The sequence below is a fragment of the Lagopus leucura genome, unplaced genomic scaffold, assembly GCF_019238085.1.
Source record: "Lagopus leucura isolate 7727_CA_CO unplaced genomic scaffold, USGS_WTPT01 Super-Scaffold_100004, whole genome shotgun sequence".
Taxonomy (NCBI): Eukaryota; Metazoa; Chordata; class Aves; order Galliformes; family Phasianidae; genus Lagopus; species Lagopus leucura.
The window spans coordinates 54,274,394-54,295,281 of record NW_024962264.1 but is presented as its reverse complement, the minus strand read 5'-3'; the positions used below and the strand labels follow the sequence as shown (position 1 = coordinate 54,295,281).

Here is a 20,888-nt window from a genome sequence, read left to right as displayed (position 1 = left end):
CAGGAAGCAAGCTTTGAGCCAAAAAAAAACTAAGAAGGATTCTCACAGCATCCTCCCAGCAATTTAGCACTTAATAATAGGCAATCTACTCATTTCTGATGTATTAAAGCAGAATGTAAGCATCTATGGATAGTTATCTGAAATTCTTCAACTGAAATGTCTCTCTTTCACACCAATTTTCACTGAGCTAACTGTACTACCCTAACTAATAACCCTCTGCTAAATCATGTCCCTGAACACCACATCCAAATGGATTTTACACACATCCAGGGATGGTGACTCAACCACCTCCCCGGGGAGCCTGTTCCAGCGCTTGGAATCCAGCATCTAAACCTTTGTAGAAGAATCCCAAAATCTACAACAAGGTGTCTACAGTCTGCTCTGTAGCTCACATTTATTTCCAAATGCTGTATAATAACTCCTCTTTATAAAGCAAAAAGAGTGGCGAAGTAAGGAGAAAAACTCTGGGGAAGGTATTTGAACAATATCTAAGGAAAACATTTCTGGAGAATGCAACAACATAGACTGTGGACTTTTTGAGGGGTCAATGAGAATCTCTAACTTTTAAGAATTATTGGAGAATTAACAAGAATTAGCAAATATACTGAGTCAAGGAAACAAGTTTTTGTTACTTTCATCATTCTTAGTAGGTTATAAGAGTTATTAGTCCTCAACTGAGGCTAAAATGGCACTTGGCTTAGAAATTTCTAAAATATTTTTCAAATGAAAAAATATAAATTCATATATTACTAAATTAATACTTACATAGAAAGATGAAACAATCTTAAAGGCTTTAAGGTAAACCCTTTCTTTTATTTAGCAAAATTTAGCAAACAAATCATTATAAAAAAAAAAACAACACAGATTTTTATATGCTTTCCTGAATACTACATGCATCTAAGTGACTGCATTTCCTTTAGTGACTAAAAAATCATTATTTGTGTTTTGTTTTTTTTTTTCTTTTGCTTATTTTGATCAGTATGGAAGGTTTATGACAGTTAAATCAAACAAAATAAAAAATACATAATGGAGAAAATAATAGCAATTGGAGCTAACGTTATGTATGTATACAACAGTAAAAGCAGATTATTACACCATATTTAACACTACAAAGTGTTGTGTTCTCCATTGTGATGGAGAAAAATACTAAAATAATTTGCTATATTTTTTATTATGATATCTTAATGTTTTGCTGTTAAAGTATATTTTTTTTCCTTCTAAATTGTCCATTCCCCAAATATGTTTAAAATTTTACAGCCTGGTTTTTAATAAAAATGAGACAATATGAGACAATGAGAAGTATTTTCTCATAAACAAAGACATTTTGACCCATATTTGGTGACCTTATGCCTGAAGATTTGCATGAAGGCAACTTCTTTAGAGCCAGCTAAGATGATGTGAGGATTTTCCCCAGCTCAAGAGATGAACTGTGACCCCCCTGAGGGACACCTCTATCAGGCATCCAGACTGGTGTCTCTCAGTCCTTGATTTGATGCATCATTTCCCCAAAGAGGAATGAAGACTGTATATTCTGTGTCTAAAGTATGGCAGCAATGCCTGTATACTGTAAATACCGATGTACTGTAACGCTCCCCTATTTTTCATTTTCCATGAAACTGACTGAACGCTAAGTAAATCTCTGCTCTTGAACAGAAACTGAGTCTTACTTGTTCTTCTATAACCCAGTAGTTTCTATGCCTCCAGGAACTCAGTGGGAGTTGCTGACTCCACAGAGCTGATCAGTGGTATTTTGCTTCAGACAACACAGCAGTTCATACCTCCTACTGACTTAGGAATTATAGTACTACTTTTTTCCATCGCTTAGCATAGCTGTAGTTTATTCTGTACTCACAAAAGCTACTACATCAGACACATGACGGAAATGATACTATAATAACTGAGCCAAAAATAAACATCATGCAGAAAATCAGTTCTTTTTCATCATTATGGAGACGAGCACACTGATCTGTGTTTTTAAGGTCATTTTCAAAGAACTATACCATAATGCTTTAAAAATACTGTATTGTTCAGAGGTCCTTGCCAGCTTATAACATTAATAGAAGGACACCAATTCTTCTATTGCCTTTAGTACTGTGGAACAACAAAAACTTCTGCGAAAGTACTGTAATTTCTGCTAGTTAAATGATTTACATATAAAGCAGAAATCTCTTCCCTTCTCAGTTTCTCTAGCGTTAATTTTAACATTTTTTCTTTTGCATTTCCACTTTACACTGATAAAAAGGCATTAAATTAGGTAGCCCCATCTGAACTCTGCAAATGTCCTCACAACTTCCAATTACTGGCAGATACAAACTATCTATGCCGGATAAAAACAAGTACGAAATGCCAACATTGGCCAAAATCTAAGGCTGATGGTAGTTTTCAAAAAAAGCAGCTGACAACTGTTTTCAACTGCATCAGTGCATTTTCCTGTTTTTGTGGAAAATCAAGAGAACAGCCTATCTTATCCATTAGTGAAGTCATTCAGTTCCTTGCTATAAAGTGAAAAAGAATATGTGATTCTGGAAAGATTGTATCCCACACAATTTAAGCAAACCAGAAAAACGTCTTGCTTGGAGATTTACTGCTGAGTGCATGAAAGAATAAACACTTTTCTCAAGGAAGGCAAAAACGCATTCTGATGATTTACTGGGTTCGCAGAAGACAAAAATGTATCCTGTTACTCAAAAGGTCATTTGCTACATGCAGATGTGTTTTTATATGAATAAATACTGTACTTATGACACAAATTCAGTATAGTTAGAGTGGGCTAATTAAAAAAAAAAAAAGTATTTTCTGTTCTTATAATTGAAACAGAAATGACTGCAAAGAGAACATGGCAAGTAATATCAGCATATTTTTATTTATATCTTCACAGTCCACTTGATTCAGTGAGACTACTGATGGAAGCCAAGAGGAAGGCTTGGGCTGGACACAGCTGGGCTGTAACGGGGGAAAGGCAGGCTGGTGGCAGATATTAGCACTGAGGTAACGGAGGACGACCAGACGACCGGACGACCATCACCTCTCCTGCAGCACCCTCATGCCTCAGCCGCACACCCTGCCCTCCGCTCCAGCCGGAGGAGGACCCGGCGCACGCCCTTCCACCGCGCATGCTCCGCCCGCCCCGGGCTCGGCCTGCCGAGGAATGTTGGGCTCCCGGCGCCCCGTAGTTTCCCCGGCAACCGGCAGGAAGCGTGGCCGCGCGTGGGGCTGCCCGCCGCCGGGTCACGGGTGGGCCGGGCCGGGCGACGGGGGGATCGCGGAAAACGAGGAATTGCTGCTGCTCCCTTTCTCTGCCTCAGCTGCGCTCCGGAGAGGGCTCACACAGCGGGGTAAGTGAGCAGCTTCGCCTTTATACACTGCTTATTGCTAGTCTGTCTTTTGTACGTGGCTTCCAGAAACCAAACCCAGGCCTCCTTTTTTTCTCTTTTGAAAGACGGTCTTTCAAATGTGCTTTTGCCTCGTTTCTATTTATGGATTCCTGCCATTTGTGTGAAGTCTGTCACAGAATCACAGAATTGTAGGGGTTGGAAGGGACCTCTAGAGATCATTGAGACCAACCCCCCTGCCAAAGCAGGTTCCCTACACCAGGTTGCACAGGTAGGCGTCCAGATGAGTCTTGAACATCTCCAGAGAAGGAGACTCCACAGCCCCCCTGGGCAGCCTGTTTCAGTGCTCCGTCACCCTCACCGTAAAGAAGTTCTTGCGCACATTTGTGTGGAACTTCCTATGCTTATGCAGTTTATGTCCGTTTCCCCTTGTTCTGTCTCCACGTACTGCTGAAAAGAGACTGGCCTCACCACTATGGCTCCCACACCTCAGATATTTATAAACCTGGATTAGATCCCCTCTCAGTCGTCTTTTCTCAAGGCTGAACAGACCCAGTTCACTCAGCCTTTCTTCATAGGGGAGATGCTCCAGGCCCTTCACCATTTTTGTGGCCCTCCGCTGGATTCTTTCCAAGAGGTCCCTTTGTTTTTTTTGTGCTGGTCCTCTGCCAGCAGGATGATTAACCTCGGTATCACACCTTTGGCAATAGCTGTGCACTTGGTTTGTACATATCCTTCATCACTTTCCTAACTCTCATCTTTACTTTTGTCCCAAAGTATCTGCTGGTTGTCGCTTATTTTTTTATTGTATTTTCTGTGATGGTGTGAGCAGTGACTTGAAATGCATCTAGAATTGTTGTTACTTAGAACAGTATTATAATTTCTCTGCACATATCTTAATTGCTTCTTGGAAGTGGAGAGAGTCTGGATGCTTCTGAACATGTGGTTCAACAAATCTGAGTGCAAGGCTTTGCACCTGGGTTGTGGCAACCCCTACTGCTAATACAAGGATTGAGTGCAGTTCTGCTAAAAGGAACTTGGAGGTACTGGTGGATGTGAAGCTGGACACGAGCCAGCAATGTGCTGTCCAGAAAGCCAACCATATCCTGAGCTGCATCAAAAGCAGCATGGGTAATCCTGCCCATCTGCTCTGTGCTGGTGAGGACTCACCTGCAGTATTGTGTCCAGATGTGGAGTCCCTCAGTACAGGAGAGATGTGGAACTGTTCAAGCACGTCCAGAGGAGGGTAATAAAAATGCTCCAAGGGATGGAACACCTCTCCTATGAGGACTGGCTGAGAGACTGGGGGCTGTTCAGTCTGGAGAAGAGAAGGTTCCTTGGTGACCTGACAACAGCCTTTCTGTATCTACAGAGGAGCTGTAAGAAAGAAGGGGATGGACTCTTGAGGAGGATCTGTTGTGATATGATACAGGAAATCACACAGAATTGCACACAGAATGGCCAGGGTTGGAAGGGACCTCAAGGATTATGAATCTGTAACCCCCCTGCCACATGCAGGGTCATGAACCTCCCCATTTAATACTGCTCAGGCTGCTCAGGGCCCCATCCAACCTGCCCTTGAACACCTCCAGGGATGGGGCATCCACAGCCTCTCTAGGCAGCCTATTTCAGCACCTCACCACTCTCTGTAAAAAATTTCCCCCTGACATCCAACCTAAATCTCTCCTCCCTCAACTTATAACCATTTCCCCTTGTCCTGTAGTTATCAGCCCTTTCAAAGAGTTGATTCCTCTCCTTTTTGTAGGCTCCCTTTAGATATTGAAAGGCTGCAATGAGGTCACCCCGCAGCCTTCTTTTCTCCAGGCTGAACAAGCCCAGCTCTCTCAGCCTGTCTTCATAGGGGAGGTGCTCCAGTCCCCTGATCATCTTTGTGGCCCTCCTCTGGACCCTCTCCAACAGCTCTCTGTCTTTTTTGTGCTGGAGGCTCCAGACCTGGACACAGTACTACAGATGGGGCCTCACAAGAGCAGAATAGAGGGGGACAATCACCTCCCTGTCCCTGCTGGCCACCCCTCTTTTGATGGAGCCCAGGATACCATTTGCCTTCCGAGCCGCAAGGGCACACTGCTGGCTTATGTTAAGTTTTTCATCTATCAAGACCCCCAGGTCCTTCTCTGCAGGGCTGCTCTCAAGGACCGCTCCTTCCAGCCTGGGATTCCTCTGGCCCAAGTGCAAAACTCTGCACTTTGCCGTGTTGAACCTCATCAGGTTCACCCAGGCTCAGCTAGTGGCTCTAGCCTGTCAAAATGGTTACCAGCTAGAAGAGGGTAGATTTAGATTGAATATAAGGAAGAATTTTTTTTACAGTAAGGGTGATGAGGCACTGGAACAGGCTGCCCAGCGATGTGGTGGATGCCCTGTCCCTGGAGACATTCAAGATAAGGCTGGACCAGGTTCTGAGCATCTAATCTAGCTGTAGATTGTCTTTCACTGTAGGGGTATTGGACTACCTGACCTTTAAAGATCCCATGTATGTTTTTTGTGTGTTCTAAAGAGACTTCATTGCCTAATTGTGACCTTTTTAAAAGATCTGTTGCCAAAGGCAGGCCATATTCTGAAAATGTTAGCAAAGTGAAGGAGAGCAGCACAGGATTAGGAGATAAAGAAGAATAAGGATTCCTTTATTCAGATTTTCTTCATTGTTAATGTCAGTCTTTTGACCTGGAGATTGTAACCCTTGATATCCTGTCACGTAGGAATGCAATTCTATGTTTTTAATCTTTTTCTATTCTAGGTAGCAATGTTCTAAACATGTCATCAGGCACCCAGATAAAAGCAAAGGCTGCAGCACAGAAAACCAAGACCTCCTCTCCTTTGCCATCTTCTCCAGAACCTGCGGTTAAGCCACAGCCAAAGCCCAGTGACAAGCTGAATCCCAAAACTATTGATCCAGTATGTATGGGTGGCGGGTCTTTTGTTTTATTTAAAATCATTATTTTGTTGGAAAAAAATTTCCATACTTGAAGCTATGCATGCAGATAATTCTTCTGGTCCAATATTGATAATTTAAACTAAACTTTTGTTATTAATCATACATTGCTTAAATTACAACCTAAATCACATGCTGAAATGTTTGAGTAATAACATGTTTATTACTTCATTTTAAAAAGAAGTTTTGATACAACTATGGCTTTAGTGGCAATTTTTTTTTTCTTTCTATGTACCTAAACATGATTTAGTTAATGAGAAAAAAAAAAAAAAAAAAGTTAATGAGGTTTTCTATTGTTTTTTTTTTTTATATAGTTGTAAATTTTGGCACCTGGTCCTTTAGGGGTACAGATCAGAGTTATGGCTTTGATAACCCATGCCATGTTTTGCAATGAAACAAAGACTCTGGTTGTATCTTGAAGATCATCTAGATCTCGTGAACTCTAACAAATTAATTGTTAGTGAAAAGTCAAATTGTGTGCAGAATTTTATTGGTGTTGGTGTAGCTTCAAACACTAGAAAGACAGAAATTAAGATTTCCTGGTATTTCATGCTATATAGTTTGTGACAAGTTGTTTAATCTTGAATGTAGCATTGAGCTAATAAATTATGTCATATTTCAACCTGATAAGAACCATGTATATGATTGAAAAAAAAAACACAAAAACTTTGTGTAGGCTTTCCTCACACTAAGCTCCCACTGATTTTCAGTGCCCATATGCCATCTGGCTCAATGTTTGATGTTATTCTACATCTTGCCAACTTGTAAATTTCATGTATACTCAGATCAGGCTGGAGTTGGAGCAAAACAACCTCCTGCAAGTTAGCTGCTGTTGTTGAGTAACCCCACAGCTGTGTGTCAGCTCAAAAGCACACAGCTGCTCACTCTTCCCAAGTGGGGTGGGTGAAGGAATTGTAGAGGGTAAAAGTGCAAGAACTTGTGAGTTCTTGTGAACTTGTAAAGACTGTTTATTAGGTAAAACAAAAGCTGTGTGTGCAATCAAAGAAAAAAATTCATTTGCTGTTTCCCAAAGCATCAGCAGGCAGATCCTCAGCCACTTCCAGGGATGCAGAGCTCATTACGCGTAATGATTTCTTGGGAAGACAAACACCAGCATTACAAAGTCCCCTCCTTCTTTACCCCAGCTTTTATTGCCAAGCATGACAACATATGGTACAGGATGTTCTTTTGAGCAGTTTGAAGTCAACTATTGTGGCCATGTCCCTTTCTTGTGCACCCCCAGCAACTTGCTTAGCAGGGCAGGGTAAGAGGCTGAAGTCTATGGCTCTTTGTAAACACTGCCATGCAACAAGTAAAGCATCAGTGTGCTATCATCAGTATATTTTCATCAAAAATCCAAAGCACTTAGTCATACCACCCTCTACAGAGAAAATTATCCTAGCCATGATACCTGCATATAGTGACCATTGGGAAAGTGAGATGTCCTTAATCTGTTAAGAGAGAACTCATAAGATTTCAGTCTTAAGATTTTCATGACAAAATAGGAAAATGGGAGCACTGCATCAGGAAAGCATGAATTCTACATTATTAGTTCATTTTTACAACTTTCTCCGAAGACAATTCTGTAAAGCCCTTTTCTTGATATATGTACCAAATGTGTGTTTTCCATCCTGTATCTGCAGATTTTTTTCAATTTATTTTTACAATCATACAACAAAGCTGCCTTCTCAATAATTTGCAGTTTTAACATATTCAAACTTATAAACTTTTTTCTCTTCTTTTTTTGTGTCCTTGCAGTTTGCTGCTCCTTCTAGAACGCCTTCTGCATTTGCTGCTACGTATGCTAAAGGTGGCATTCCATGCAGGTATTTTAGTTCTGTTTGCTTCCTTTTTATTATATGTGTTAGGCTTAGGTAGAATTACACAGATTGATAAACATCTATTCACAGCTTTATACTCTTTTATTTAGGCAGTTTAATTTCTTTTCAAAGAAAGTAGCAATTTTCCATATGTTTGATAATGGCTCCTTTTTGTTCTTTTTTGTGCAGTGTTAAAACTCTTTCATGAAAGATGCTGATTTCTTCATATAAAGGTGCTTTTCCTAATAACAAAGATAATAAAATTAGTGCCATTTTATTAAGCAAACATCTTGCAGTCTTTTTGTCTGCAGTAAGTAATATGGGAACATCTTGTTTATTGCAACTCTGTAATTTTCAGCAATATTGGATATTAACAAAACTACATGTAAGTGTTTTATGGTATTTTCAATTCCCTTTTCTATTACATATTCACATACATAATAAGCACTTTTCTCTAGTGGTTTGTCAAGTGGATGCAGAATTAGTTAAATTAATAATTACTTATTAATCATGAGCACTACATATATATATATATATAGTATACATGTAGTACATATATACTATATGTATATATATATACATATGTATATGTACATATATATATATATGTAGTATATATACATGTGTTAAATAATTCATTTATACAGGATCAACTGAAGAATTCCAGTATAATTTTCTTTCAGTTTCAGCTGTTTTTTTTCTTATCAGTTAGTATTTGAGGGAAATGTTTATTGACAGCTATTAAAATGAGTACCTTTAAAAAGGGAGCATCTTCTGTGTCTGTATGAGATCTGTCTATAATTCTTATAACTTTTATTTTCTGATTTCTTTGTGGTAGGGATTAGAATTCTGAAAACTGCCATCTTGAAAACTGCAATAATTGCACTTCTAGGTGCTCTTACACATTTCATTACGGAGGGCAGTACATGTTGAGGTTGTGTATACAATGGCATAATAGTCTTAAAAAACTAATGGCAGTATTTCAATGAGTAGTGTTAGAAATAAATTGTGTATTATTATATGTTAATTTGTTTCAACTTTAATTCTTTACATAGGTTAATGCATGGATCAGTAAAGCACAGACTGCACTGGGAGTGCCCTCTTGAAACAGTTTCTTTTGATCCTCTTCTTGTAACTCTAGCAGAGGTAAACTGTCTTCTTGGGAAAATAAGCATACAGTATTTATTCCATGTAGTGCTGAAATGTTATGTGAATGTACTCAGCTACATTTTTACATCAGCTTCTGTTATTTAACTGCTATTGTAGTTGGACTTCATGATTTATGATTTATTCTTTGAAACAAGGTGTAGTCAACTGAATAGGCTGTGGCAGTCGCCAGGGTCCACAGGGGCCCCTTGGTCCTTGGGAAACCATGGCAACAAATGTCTTGAAGATAAGAGAGAAGAACAGGTTAGACCAAATAAGGAGGAAACAAGACATGCCACATATCCATTGGTCAGAGATAACTGTAGTAGCCCTAAGGCATGGGAAAAGCTTTAAGAAGGGTGTGCTCCTTGCAACAAAGGCCATTTTGCCTCTTACCATATTGGCGTCATGAAAAGAGTGCAAAACTGACTGGGGCTGTCAGAACACTTTCACAAGGGGACTTCAGTCAGGGTCGCCAAAACAAAGGCGACGACAAGGGGTGTGTAAAAATGTCTCAGAGCTATGTGTTCCTAAAAGCTAAATAATGCCAGTCTACTTCTTCATGATTTAATTAAAATAATTCTGGGAGGAACTAAGGTACTGTCAGTCTCCAAACCTAATTTCAAACACAAAGTTAAATAAGAAAGTAAAAGCAAGCCCATTCCTTTCTGACCTAAGCATTTATCTGAGATGTGGACACTGTGGAGAAAAAAAGTAGGATTTCAGTTCTCTCAAACACACACAAAGTGTTCTTCTTTTTTTGATCATATGTTTTTCCAGTACATACCTTTCACATACATTAGTCTGGATGTCCAAAAAAGTCATCCAGGGACTGTGAAAACATGACTCTTGTAGATAAGACCAATCGTATAGTCACCATATCTGCATAGGACTAAATTCACTGTCTGGATTTGCTTGGGACTAAGAAAGAGTAGATATGCTAGAGAGCACACAGGAGAGCTGTTGATTCTTTGTCTTGTATCTTTTGGAAGCATTGAAATTCACAGTTCAGTTCTCAGTTCAGCTGAATTCCAGTTCACTTTCAGTCAAAATACATTGTTGTCTTTTGTGTGACTTTGCAGTGATCTGTATGCATAAAATGGCTGAGCTGTCATAGGCTGTTTCTACTTAATTGGAGGTCCTGACAACGTTCGCTGTGTAAAAAGAAGGGCCCACCTCCAAGCATCAACTGAAATCTATTGTGGGTACTATGAAGAGTAATTTAAAACCAGTGGAGCTATGTTAGATTTTTCTCTTACTTGTTTTCTGGTCATTGAAAAGACAGCTGGTGGGTTTCTGTGCTCTTTTTTCACTGCAAATGTTTCACTGTTTTTCTACCACTAAATACGAGGGGGGGGTAAAAAAAAATTCTTTACGTGAAAGAGGTACAGACCTACTTACAGTAGCTTTTGCTTAAAAGTCCTTTTTACTTAGATAGAAGAGATAAAAAGCAGTTGTTCCTTTCTGACCACTGTAGTCCACAGGCATTCCTCTGTGCTATATTGTACTCCAGAGAGTTTTGCTTGTTTGTGTAGGTCATTGAAGGATGAGTTTTCCTCTTCTGACCACATGCTGCAATCTCTAAAACAGATATATGTGCTTCAGCAACAGATGTATCCTTTTTCTTGGAGTCACCAGAGTCCAGTGTTGTGGAACTAGATGCTAGTGATGGGACTAGAGGGAATGGCCTCAAGTTGCGCCAGGAGGATTCAGGCTGGATAAGGATGTACTGCTTTTTCTAAAGAGTGGTCAGGTGCTGGAGTGGGGCTCCACCAGGGAGGTGGTGGAGTCACTGGTGGTGGAGGTGTTAAAGGTATGTTTAGATGTTGTACTGAGGGACGTGGTTTAGTGAGAACTAGTGGTGATAGGTGGATGATTGGACTGGGTGATCTTGCAGGTCTTTTCCAACCTGGGTGATTCTATGATTCTAATATGCATTTCAGTTACAACATTTTAAGAACTGTTAACACCTGAAGAGGAGGAATGCTTTGATATTTCCTTCTTTCATTGAGTTGTCTATAACCCTAGCTCATGTAAAGATAAATGCAAAGAAAAGCAGTGTTTTAAATATTAAGAATGGATGACACTGTTATGATTTCTTTCATCAGAAACCTATGAAGAAATGGAAATCAAAATTGTTTTTATGCTTGTGCTGTAGTATTACCTAAACCATCTTCCTCATCGCATTCCAACAGCTTTATGTAGATGCTTTTCTGGCTCAGGCAGTGAGGTTGTCTCTTCCAAGATGCTTTTACCTCCTGTTATCACACAATCGCAGAATGTTTGAGGTGGGAGGGGACCAATGGATCCATCTGTCCAACTGCTGCTCAAGCAGGGGCACTGAGAGCAAGTTGTTCCAGTGTTGCATCATCTATACAGTGAAGTGCTTCTACTGGTTTTCGAATAGAACCTCTTCTGTTCCAGTTTCTGCCTATTGCCTCTTACCCTGGCACTGGATACCTGTGTTCACTGAAAATAGTGTGGCTCTGTCTTCTTTTCCTCTGATGTTATATTTAATGTTAACACAGAGTGAATGTTCGATGCATGCTATTAAGTGTAGCTAGAGTCACTTTGGGTCTTCTAAGAATCACTTAAAACACCCATCTCCAACTCTTGGGCCCCATGTGGCCCAGCACAGCTTGCACTGTGGCCAGTCTCTGCCCCGTGCCATCACAGCAGTGGCTCTGCCCCATCTGTTGCCATCTGTCAAGCGTCAAAAAAGTGTAAGGGAATATTAGCTTAGTGGGAAGGTCCAGTTTCTACTGCCTTACCACCAACATCCACCTCTGACATTGTGGGCCAGCATAATAAGACAGGAGATATTTCTTTCAGAGCAGGCCTTGTAATATATTTACTGAGAGATTTTGGACTTACCTTCTCCTTCAAGCATTCTGAGCTATTTGGATTGACTTTGTTTTGTCTATATATGGATTTGGGAAGAAATATGGGCACATTTAACATTATTGAAACTTTCTCAACATTATTAAAGGCTAGAAACATAAACTTTAATATAGCATAGTATCTATGTGTAAAAGCTCAGAGGCTAATCGCAGGAGATTGCATCTAAATCTGAAGCATGTTCAGTGTACTATAGATTATCATTGACAGTGCGATAGATAATCAGTTTTAAACCTTTTGTTGATCTTATTTTTTATAGTTACCTATATTGTGCTTCTTAAATCATCAGCATAGTTCGGCATAGAACTGTCACAACTGTACACTCATGCTTGCTACTCAGGCTTCAAATAGCTCTTGGAGATGGCTCTTCACAGAAGTGAGAACCTGCTGGATAGCAGGTTCCGTATAATTTCCATATAATATAAATGCTAATTCTTTAGGACTTTATGTTAATAGTATCAGGTACTGCTATATTATTTTGTATATGTGTGTTGTGAGTACTAGTTTGTATTCAGCAGTATAAAGCAGTGGCTTTTTTGAAGCTCTGTGCTCATCAAAAAGCTAGATTTTTTATCTGTTACATGAATTAACCCTTTAAGTTGAGCTGGATGTGTTTGCACTTTTAGATCATACTTGAGAGTCACGGAATTAGTCAGACTTTCTTATAGGTGGACAGTTCAGCTAAGGTATTATTAGGGGTCTGATGATTTACTGACAGTTACTTAGTTGCAGCAGTGATTTAATATTCATTATATATTCCTTGTTAAGCTATAAATTGGCACTTAGGACAAGGAAGGGAAGTGTTTTAAAATGTCAGTTTACAGGTAAGTATATCTTGCTCAGATAAGAGTAAAAATGAATACTTGTTCTGAAGGTTATCCACCAACTTCAACTATCTGATTATTATTTTTAAGAAATCTAAATACTGACCAGAAATCCATAGGGATTTCCTCTCCCTGAGGTACAGGGGTACAAAAAGTACAAGGCACTTTCTAGCCCTTAAGGAAATGGAGCTAGATAACTACTTCACGTGCTTAGTGAAAGTTGCCTTTAGTGTGCTATGAAAAAAAGGAACCATTGCATTTTACAATATAATTTGTTTAAGTTGCAAATAAAATTTCAAAACCAGCTGAACTAGCCAAAATTTCTATATATATGGAAGAGCAACATGAAGATCTTGTGTGTGTTGATGATCCTTGAGGTCCCTTTCAGCCCAAGTCATTCTATGAAGACAGTCAAGAATACTGCCACTTCTAATTCTTTAGTCAAAGCATTTTGGAAGAGCTAGGTAGCTGTACCTAATCAGGGCAACGAAACTGGTGAGGGGTCTGGAGCACAAATCTTCTGAGGAGCAGCTGAGGGTGCTGGGATTGTTCAGTCTGGAGAAGAGGAGGCTCAGGGGAGACCTCATTGCACTCTACAACCTCCTGAAGGGAGGTTGTGGTGAAGAGGGATTTGGCCTCTTCCCCCAGGCAACAAGCAGGACACGGGGTAATGGCCACAAGTTGTATAAGAGGAGGTTTAGATTAGACATAAGGAAGAACTTTTTCTCTCAGAGAGTGGTCAGGCACTGGAATGGCTGCCCAGAGAGGTGGTGGAGTCGCCGTCCCTGGCAGTGTTCAAGAGGCATCTGGCTGACGTGCTGTGTGATGTGGTTTAGTGCTTGTTGTGGCAGTGGTGATGAGGAGACGGTTGGACTAGATGATCTTAGAGGTCGTTGTGATTCTATGATTCTGTGATTCTATGATTGAGCTACTGTCCACGTACAAGACTGCACTGAACAAAATACTTTGATTCATTTGTGAGTTTGGAGGTTCTTGTATAAACAACTGATTATATTTTCGGCGTATAAAACCCACCTCTTAAATTAATAGTGCCCTTGCTAATAGATTGAATTAATACACTGAAAATAGGATTCTTTAAGTAAGTTAAAGAAAATAAACACTGTTTATAATGTTCACACTCTTATATTTCATCAGCATCATTTATAGCCAAATATGTTTTGGGAGTCTTAATAGAAGTTGAATATAGTGCGTTCTATAGAGCGGGCTTTTATTTTCATAGAATCCTAGAATGGCCTGTGTTGAAAAGAACCTCAAAGATCATCTAGTCTCAAAGCCCCTGCCATGGGTAAGATTGCCAGTCAGTAGACCAGGCTGCCCAGTTCCACATCCAGCCTGGCCTTGAATGCCTCCAGAGCATTCAATTCCTTTGAAAGATTAAACAAGCTTTAAGTCAATACTTAAAGTAGCTTGCAGCTCCTGTAAAGGAAAGAAGAGAGACTTCCACCATACAACTTTAATCTTTGAGTTCTGCTGTTTAGGTCATCATGAATATTTGTACCATTCACCAGTTTTTGCAATTGCTGGGGGTGCTATCTTTCCTTCTATTGTTTAATTTTCTATTTAATTTTCCCTCATGGTATGGAAGTTATTTACAAATATAACATAATCTTCTGTTGATGGCCTTGTTGAAAAATTCCTCTGGATAGGTAGATTAAATATAATGAAGTACAAATAGTGATTAAAATATCAACATTCATAACGTAGGTTTTAATATTCACTGTTTCCAAAGAAAAATGAGTATTTTGTGATCACAGTTGTACTCAGTGGATCCACATGGTGGAGTTAGTGTATTTTATGTTTTGAATTGATGTAGGAGAATCTAAACATTGTCCTTCCATTATGTGGAATTTTTAAAATGATCTTTTGTTTAAAAGAATATCTTTTAAGAGAATATGTTTTACATTTGCACCAGGGTCTGAGAGAGACAAAGCATCCCTATACATTTGTTTCAAAGGAGGGTTTTAAAGAATTACTTCTGACTGAAGGTGCTACTGAAAAAGCCATTCCCTTGTTGCCTCGTCTAGTTCCTGTTTTAAAGGCTGCATTGGTATGTCTTATTCTTCTTGCAGAGATTTTCATAGATGCTTTTTTTATTTTATTTTTTTTTAAGAAGAATTATTTTTGTCTGTTCTTCCAGTCATTGTTATTAATTTGATAATGGGAGCAGTAGAGATGACAAAGCACTATAGAAGTAGGTAAGTGCGTGATGGTTGCTGGCAGATGACAAAGCTGTAGTTGGCAGGGCTAAATTCATTGAGCCAGAAAGTCATTGGTTCCTCTGTTTCTCTAACAAAGACTATTATTATGAATTAATTAAGAATTATTCTCAGTTTGTTACATTTTCAACTAAAATGTTGGTTCCCAATTTTGATATATCCACATTTTTAAGAAGTTCTTCCTAATAAGCTGTGCTGTACGTAGGATACATTTCAGAAGTGAAATATTAGACACAGTTTTGCTTGCAGAATGTATTTATTTGCGTATCGAGCATAAATTAGCAGCTTCCTTTTTTGTTTTTTTTTTTTAATTATGTGCAATAATTTCACAGACAAATTGCAGAGGCTTTCGTTTTCTACTTTCTACAAAAAAAAAAACAAACAACTCTGCATTTAATTATTAAATCTAGACAATATTCAGTTGTATTATATTTCTGCACTGTTTATAACATCTTAAAAATAAACGGTTTTCCAGTAGTTTTAGTTTATTAGAAGTACAATAATAAAAATGCAATCATAAAATAGAGATTGTGTTTTTGAAGAGTCTGTGCACTTGTCTGAATATTTGACAGGATTTGTTTTCCTTCCCTCAAAGGCCCATTCAGATGATGAAGTATTTGAAAGGGGATTAGATGCTTTAGTTCAACTGAGTGCTGTTGTTGGCCCATCTCTTAACGACCATCTTAAGCATCTGCTTACAAATGTAAGTTTTAATGTTGTAATAAGAGATTATATGTATTTTTGGGGTACTTTTGTTGAGATGTTTACTGTAATATCTGCATAGATAACACTGGAGGACTCAGCAGTTCCATTAAATGCATTAGTTCATATATTTCTCTGTGCAAGTCCATCATTCTTTAAGAGTCTAGTGACTTCAAAAGTTCTAACTGTGCAAAACCTGTTGTTAATGTTGAGATTTTAATTATTGAATTAATATTTCATTTCATCATTAATATCAATTAATAATTGAATTGTTTCCTGTTTAAAAACAGATTCAACTTTTTGAGCCTGAGGTGAAATAGATGCTATGTTTTGAAACAATATTTATGTTTATTGCTAAGTGAGTTTTGCACTTCAAATGTGAACGTTTTCAAAAATCTGTAGAAGTGCCAATAAATTATCACAGGAGCATATTTCTACTTCTTTCAGATGGCAATTCTGCACATGGAAGTTTTGTTCAGTAAACTTCAAGTTGAACTGGGGAATGTATTTTTATACTGAATCCTTTTGTAGACTTCCTCTGTAGACTTCCCTCCTCTATCAAACAGACATGGTTTAACGTAGCTTTCTTCCAAACAGAATTTTTACAGCAAATTAAAAGAAAGAGAGAATCTGCAATATTTTTTTAGAGTATTTTCACTATAGTAAATCCCTTTTGGTACACATGAAAAGCATGTTAACTTTTCATGTGGATAGCACTTCAAGAATGACTTTGTATTGATTCCTCTTCCAAATTTGTTTGCTAAAAGAAAAAATTTTAAACTGTTTGGCTAATGGATGAGAAACTTCAATTCAAAGAAAGCTCAACAGTTAATGTTTCACTCCTTCTGCCTTGACTGAGATCCATACTTTGACATCAGCTACAAGTTTTAAAATTATGTTTCTTTTGGCTCTCATTTCCCAAAGAAAAGTGAATGGGTTACAGACCTCTTTATTGTACTTTTCCAATAGCTTTCAAGGAGATTAATGGACAAGAAATTTAGAGAAAAAATCACTGTTGCTTTACAGAAGTTGGAGCAATATGGTGGAAAGGTGAGTTGACCAGACAGTACTGTGTAAACTGTACACTTGAATGCATCTTTGCCAAAACAACTTCCGTATCTGGCTATCAGATTAATAACCCAGTTCAGAGTACTTATTTTAACATCACAGCTTTTAATATTGTATAAAACAGGATTTTTAAAAAATTAAACTGTGGCAATTCTAGTCCACTATAAACATAGTTGTTTCAGTCCTTTTGAGGTATTAAGTGATGATAGAAATGACCTTAAGTCTACACTGCATGAAGCATATTCCGCTGGTTAGCTTCTGTTGTTTCCCATTTTTTATTTCTCTCTTTTATTTGTCTTCATCATTATTTTAATCTCAGAGCAGGAAACACAGGAGAGTGTTTCAGTAAAATATTCCAGGGGACTGATAGCTACATCAGAAACTGAATGGCCATACTCAAACAGTGCATCAATCCACATTCGAAAAACTCTTTTGTGGAGCCAGCATCCATCAGTGTGGATCCCTACCAATGTTATTTGCTTGGAAGATTTTATTCTTCTTGGTGGGAAGTTTATGCATCCTTAGTAGTTAAATAAGTCACTCTCTGTTCTTTCTTTTGAATTCTTCACTTTTCTGGAAAGTCTTTTTCCAGGGTTTAGAATGGGTGTGGCGTGGGTTAATATCCAGGATGCTTTATATGAATCCTTAGTCCAAATTAGGCACTGCAGCATTTACGAAGTAGATTTTCACACTGAGTTAAGCATAAGGGCTTCTTGAACAGACCATAGAGTAGGGTAGATACCCGTGAAGAGTGATCCATGTATTCACCAAATGTTAAATGCAAATTGCTCCTGGCCCCTTTTGACACCTGACTCAGGCTAAATATTTGCCTTCCTTCAGTGCACCCGGGATGAAGGCTATATGTTCCTTTTTCTGAGCCCAAGTGCTTTCCTCAGCACTCTTAGCCCTTGCTAAAAGAAACTATTTGCTGTTATTGATGATGCCTGCCCATTCCCTAATAGCTTAGTACTTAGGTCACTTACTAAGAAAATCAGATGCTCACATTTTAGCCCATCTTGATTAACTCAGAGGTTAAGATCCTCAGTTGCTACACATTTAAAAAAAAATCAAAAACTTAAATAGTAAAGTACAGAAAAGTATTATACTGTTAAACATTCTGTTTATAACTTTTTCACAATTCATTGTTCATCGAGAAGGAGAGAAGAAAAAGTGAGAAAACATTGGCTCGGATGTTCATCTAGAATTGAAATTATTTGTTCTAATGACCCCACGAGTAGTTGCATGTATGATATTGAGTGACTGTTGATAAAGAACAGAAATAATGTGGAGGGTAAGGATCCTAAATGTAGGTCTTACCATTTCTGAGCCTTTTTTCTTTCTTAATAAGCAACCGTAAAATCAATAGGCAGCCACTCTTTTTTTAGGGATACTCATATTCATTTAAGGGCGATAGGAGTGTTCATATTGCAGACTGTATGATCATCACAGACCAGTGTGAAAGTTCCCGATTTGTGTTCAGTGAGATAAGAGGAGGCAAATTGCACTTCGTTTTGATGTTCTGAGAATTTAAGTCTAGATAATAGAGCTGATCCAATAAATCATTAAGCCACCTCTAATTATTATCTGTCCAGTAATTTACTGTTGCCAATCAGATTACTGTGTGGTCTTTCTGCACATTTTTTAAAATTCTTAGAGAGAAAAATACAAAAAAGCTGGAAAGAAGCACCTAAGTTGTGATCATAGTCAATGACATTACATAGTACAGCTAATGAATCTATCCGCTATTAGAAAAATGAGTTACAATGTATATGATCAGTACTTTTATTGGAAATATCTTCCAGAATATCACTCTTCTTCGTTAGTTATCACAATGCTGCTGTTTTTTTCAGTCTACTATTTTCAACTCTTTTGAAAGTAAATTTCTTCGTAAATAATGCATTTTAATTTTCTACCATTTTGTTTCATAGCAGTAAAGACAACTAAAAGTTTTGAATTATACAGTTTATAGACATGATGTGAATACTCTCAAATGTAGTGCTAGTACACCTTACTTTGTTTAAATGCATTATATTTTCATCACCAGGCAACGGTGACTATCATCAAATCTAAAATTCCAACCTATTGTTCTGTATTCCCCTGAACAAAAAATCCATAGTGATTTGTGAGTTCAAGTCTGAAGATAAACTGCCTGTGAACATCACTTTGTGGTATGTTATATTCTCTTAAATTAATCACAGTTCTTTTTCAGTATAATGGAGAGTGGGGAAAGTCCCATAAGTTTGTGAATATATGATTATGAACGACTCTATTAATTCTCTATTGGCTGCTATTTATGTATGCATTGTGCTTACAAAGACACTGGATATTATTTCAAAAGCAGAGTAAATACAAATTTATATTTTGTATATAAATAATAAATAATATATAAATAATAAATAAATTATATATTTGTATATAAATGGCAATTAACTTTGTGTTAAATTACATACGCTTTTGAAACATTTAACTTATTCTGTGCCATAGGCACACGTGGATGCTGTTCTGGTTCACCAGGACTTAGTGGATTAGACACAGAATTGTAAGAGCCCACCTAGACATTCTGAGAGTCAGCTTTTGAAGGTATGAAGATGAACATACCATACACATAGCAAACAGGGAACTTGATCAGGGTCTGCCCAGCACATTGTTGTCAGAAGCTGGAGCAGCATTTGTCCATTATTGTAATTGAGTTTGATTGCAAAATGTCGTTCAGCGGGTCTTGTTAAATAATATTTGATTATGTGAAAACGATTTCAGAATATTAAGAAGATTATTGCTGGCTGACTAAATTAAATTTACTTCAGAACAGTTCTAAGTCAATATATATGTATTTAAGCTTTTTAAAATAAGTAAGTTTTGTTGGCAGAAATCTTTTATCTGAATAACTATTTCTTTAACAACACAAAAAAAAAATGCTCATGCTGTTTGTTTTTCTTTGTTTACTTTATTTCTTATATTATTTTTTTTACAAAATGTGCACACTTAGTTTACACAAACACTCTACAGCAAATTTCAGGTGTACATGTATTGTACTACTCTTATCCTACACTGGTGATAGCAGAGCAGCCTCAGCATGCCTCTAACATCCCACCTCTACACCAGAATAGATACCTGATTTTTTTCTTGCAAAAGAATGTTTACAACATTCTTTCTACATCATTAATCCCATTTCATGTTTTCTGCAGCAATGTCACAATGACGATCGGCCTATCTCTGAAAGCATTTCACCTATTGGGAGGTATTGGCATGAAACTCTGGACAATATATCTTAAAAATTACATGTATTGGAAGGGGCATAAGTATATTTTAGGTACATATATTTTTATCTAGGTTCATATTTAGGTTTCTCGAATCTTAATGAAAAAATTATGCTAAAAAATTTAATGCAGTTATCACATGTATATAATATTGTATAGTTGAAGCTTCATTTTTTCATCCTGAATCTTAAAGATACTACAAAAATGCTGACACAGATGTTAGCTCGTCTAGTAGTCATTAGTAGATGTTACTGCCTAGTGATATTCATTCTGTGCACTGAAAAGGGATGAAAATTTTAAAACAACTTTTTTTTTTTTTACTTTATTAAAGGCAACAAGACACTCATGGAAACAGTGTTAGGAGCTAGTTAAGTTTTCTTCATTAAAAAATTCAAATTCAGAAGATTCTTAATTTAGAAGTACAGTAGGTAGAATATCTTGATGTTTTTGTCATGATCAATTAAATGCAGATTTACTAGATAAGCATGCTTGATAGAAGCTTACCAGTATTTGTTAGGGAACAGAACTACTGAAGCAGTCATAATTTCAATGTGTTTATTGTTTAACACTTCTTCCTCTCACGTTACCTATTTTACTAGGTTTGGGAGGTGTTTCTGAAGAGGACAGAAGCACGTCAAATGTGAAAGGCAATTG

The 20,888-nt window shown here is 37.7% G+C and overlaps 1 protein-coding gene across 1 annotated transcript; it reads left to right on the top strand.

The window, feature by feature from the left end:
• The first annotated feature begins 3,043 nt into the window (after positions 1-3,043).
• PACRGL (parkin coregulated like) lies at positions 3,044-20,821 on the top strand. The gene is made up of 10 exons (XM_042871113.1): positions 3,044-3,335; positions 6,088-6,245; positions 8,041-8,108; positions 9,158-9,248; positions 14,904-15,038; positions 15,803-15,910; positions 16,879-16,959; positions 19,022-19,145; positions 19,462-19,557; positions 20,163-20,821. Exons 1-8 carry the CDS (start codon positions 3,044-3,046, stop codon positions 19,076-19,078), a joined length of 990 nt encoding a protein of 329 aa, XP_042727047.1. The 3' UTR covers positions 19,079-19,145; positions 19,462-19,557; positions 20,163-20,821.
• The last annotated feature ends 67 nt before the right edge of the window (positions 20,822-20,888 follow it).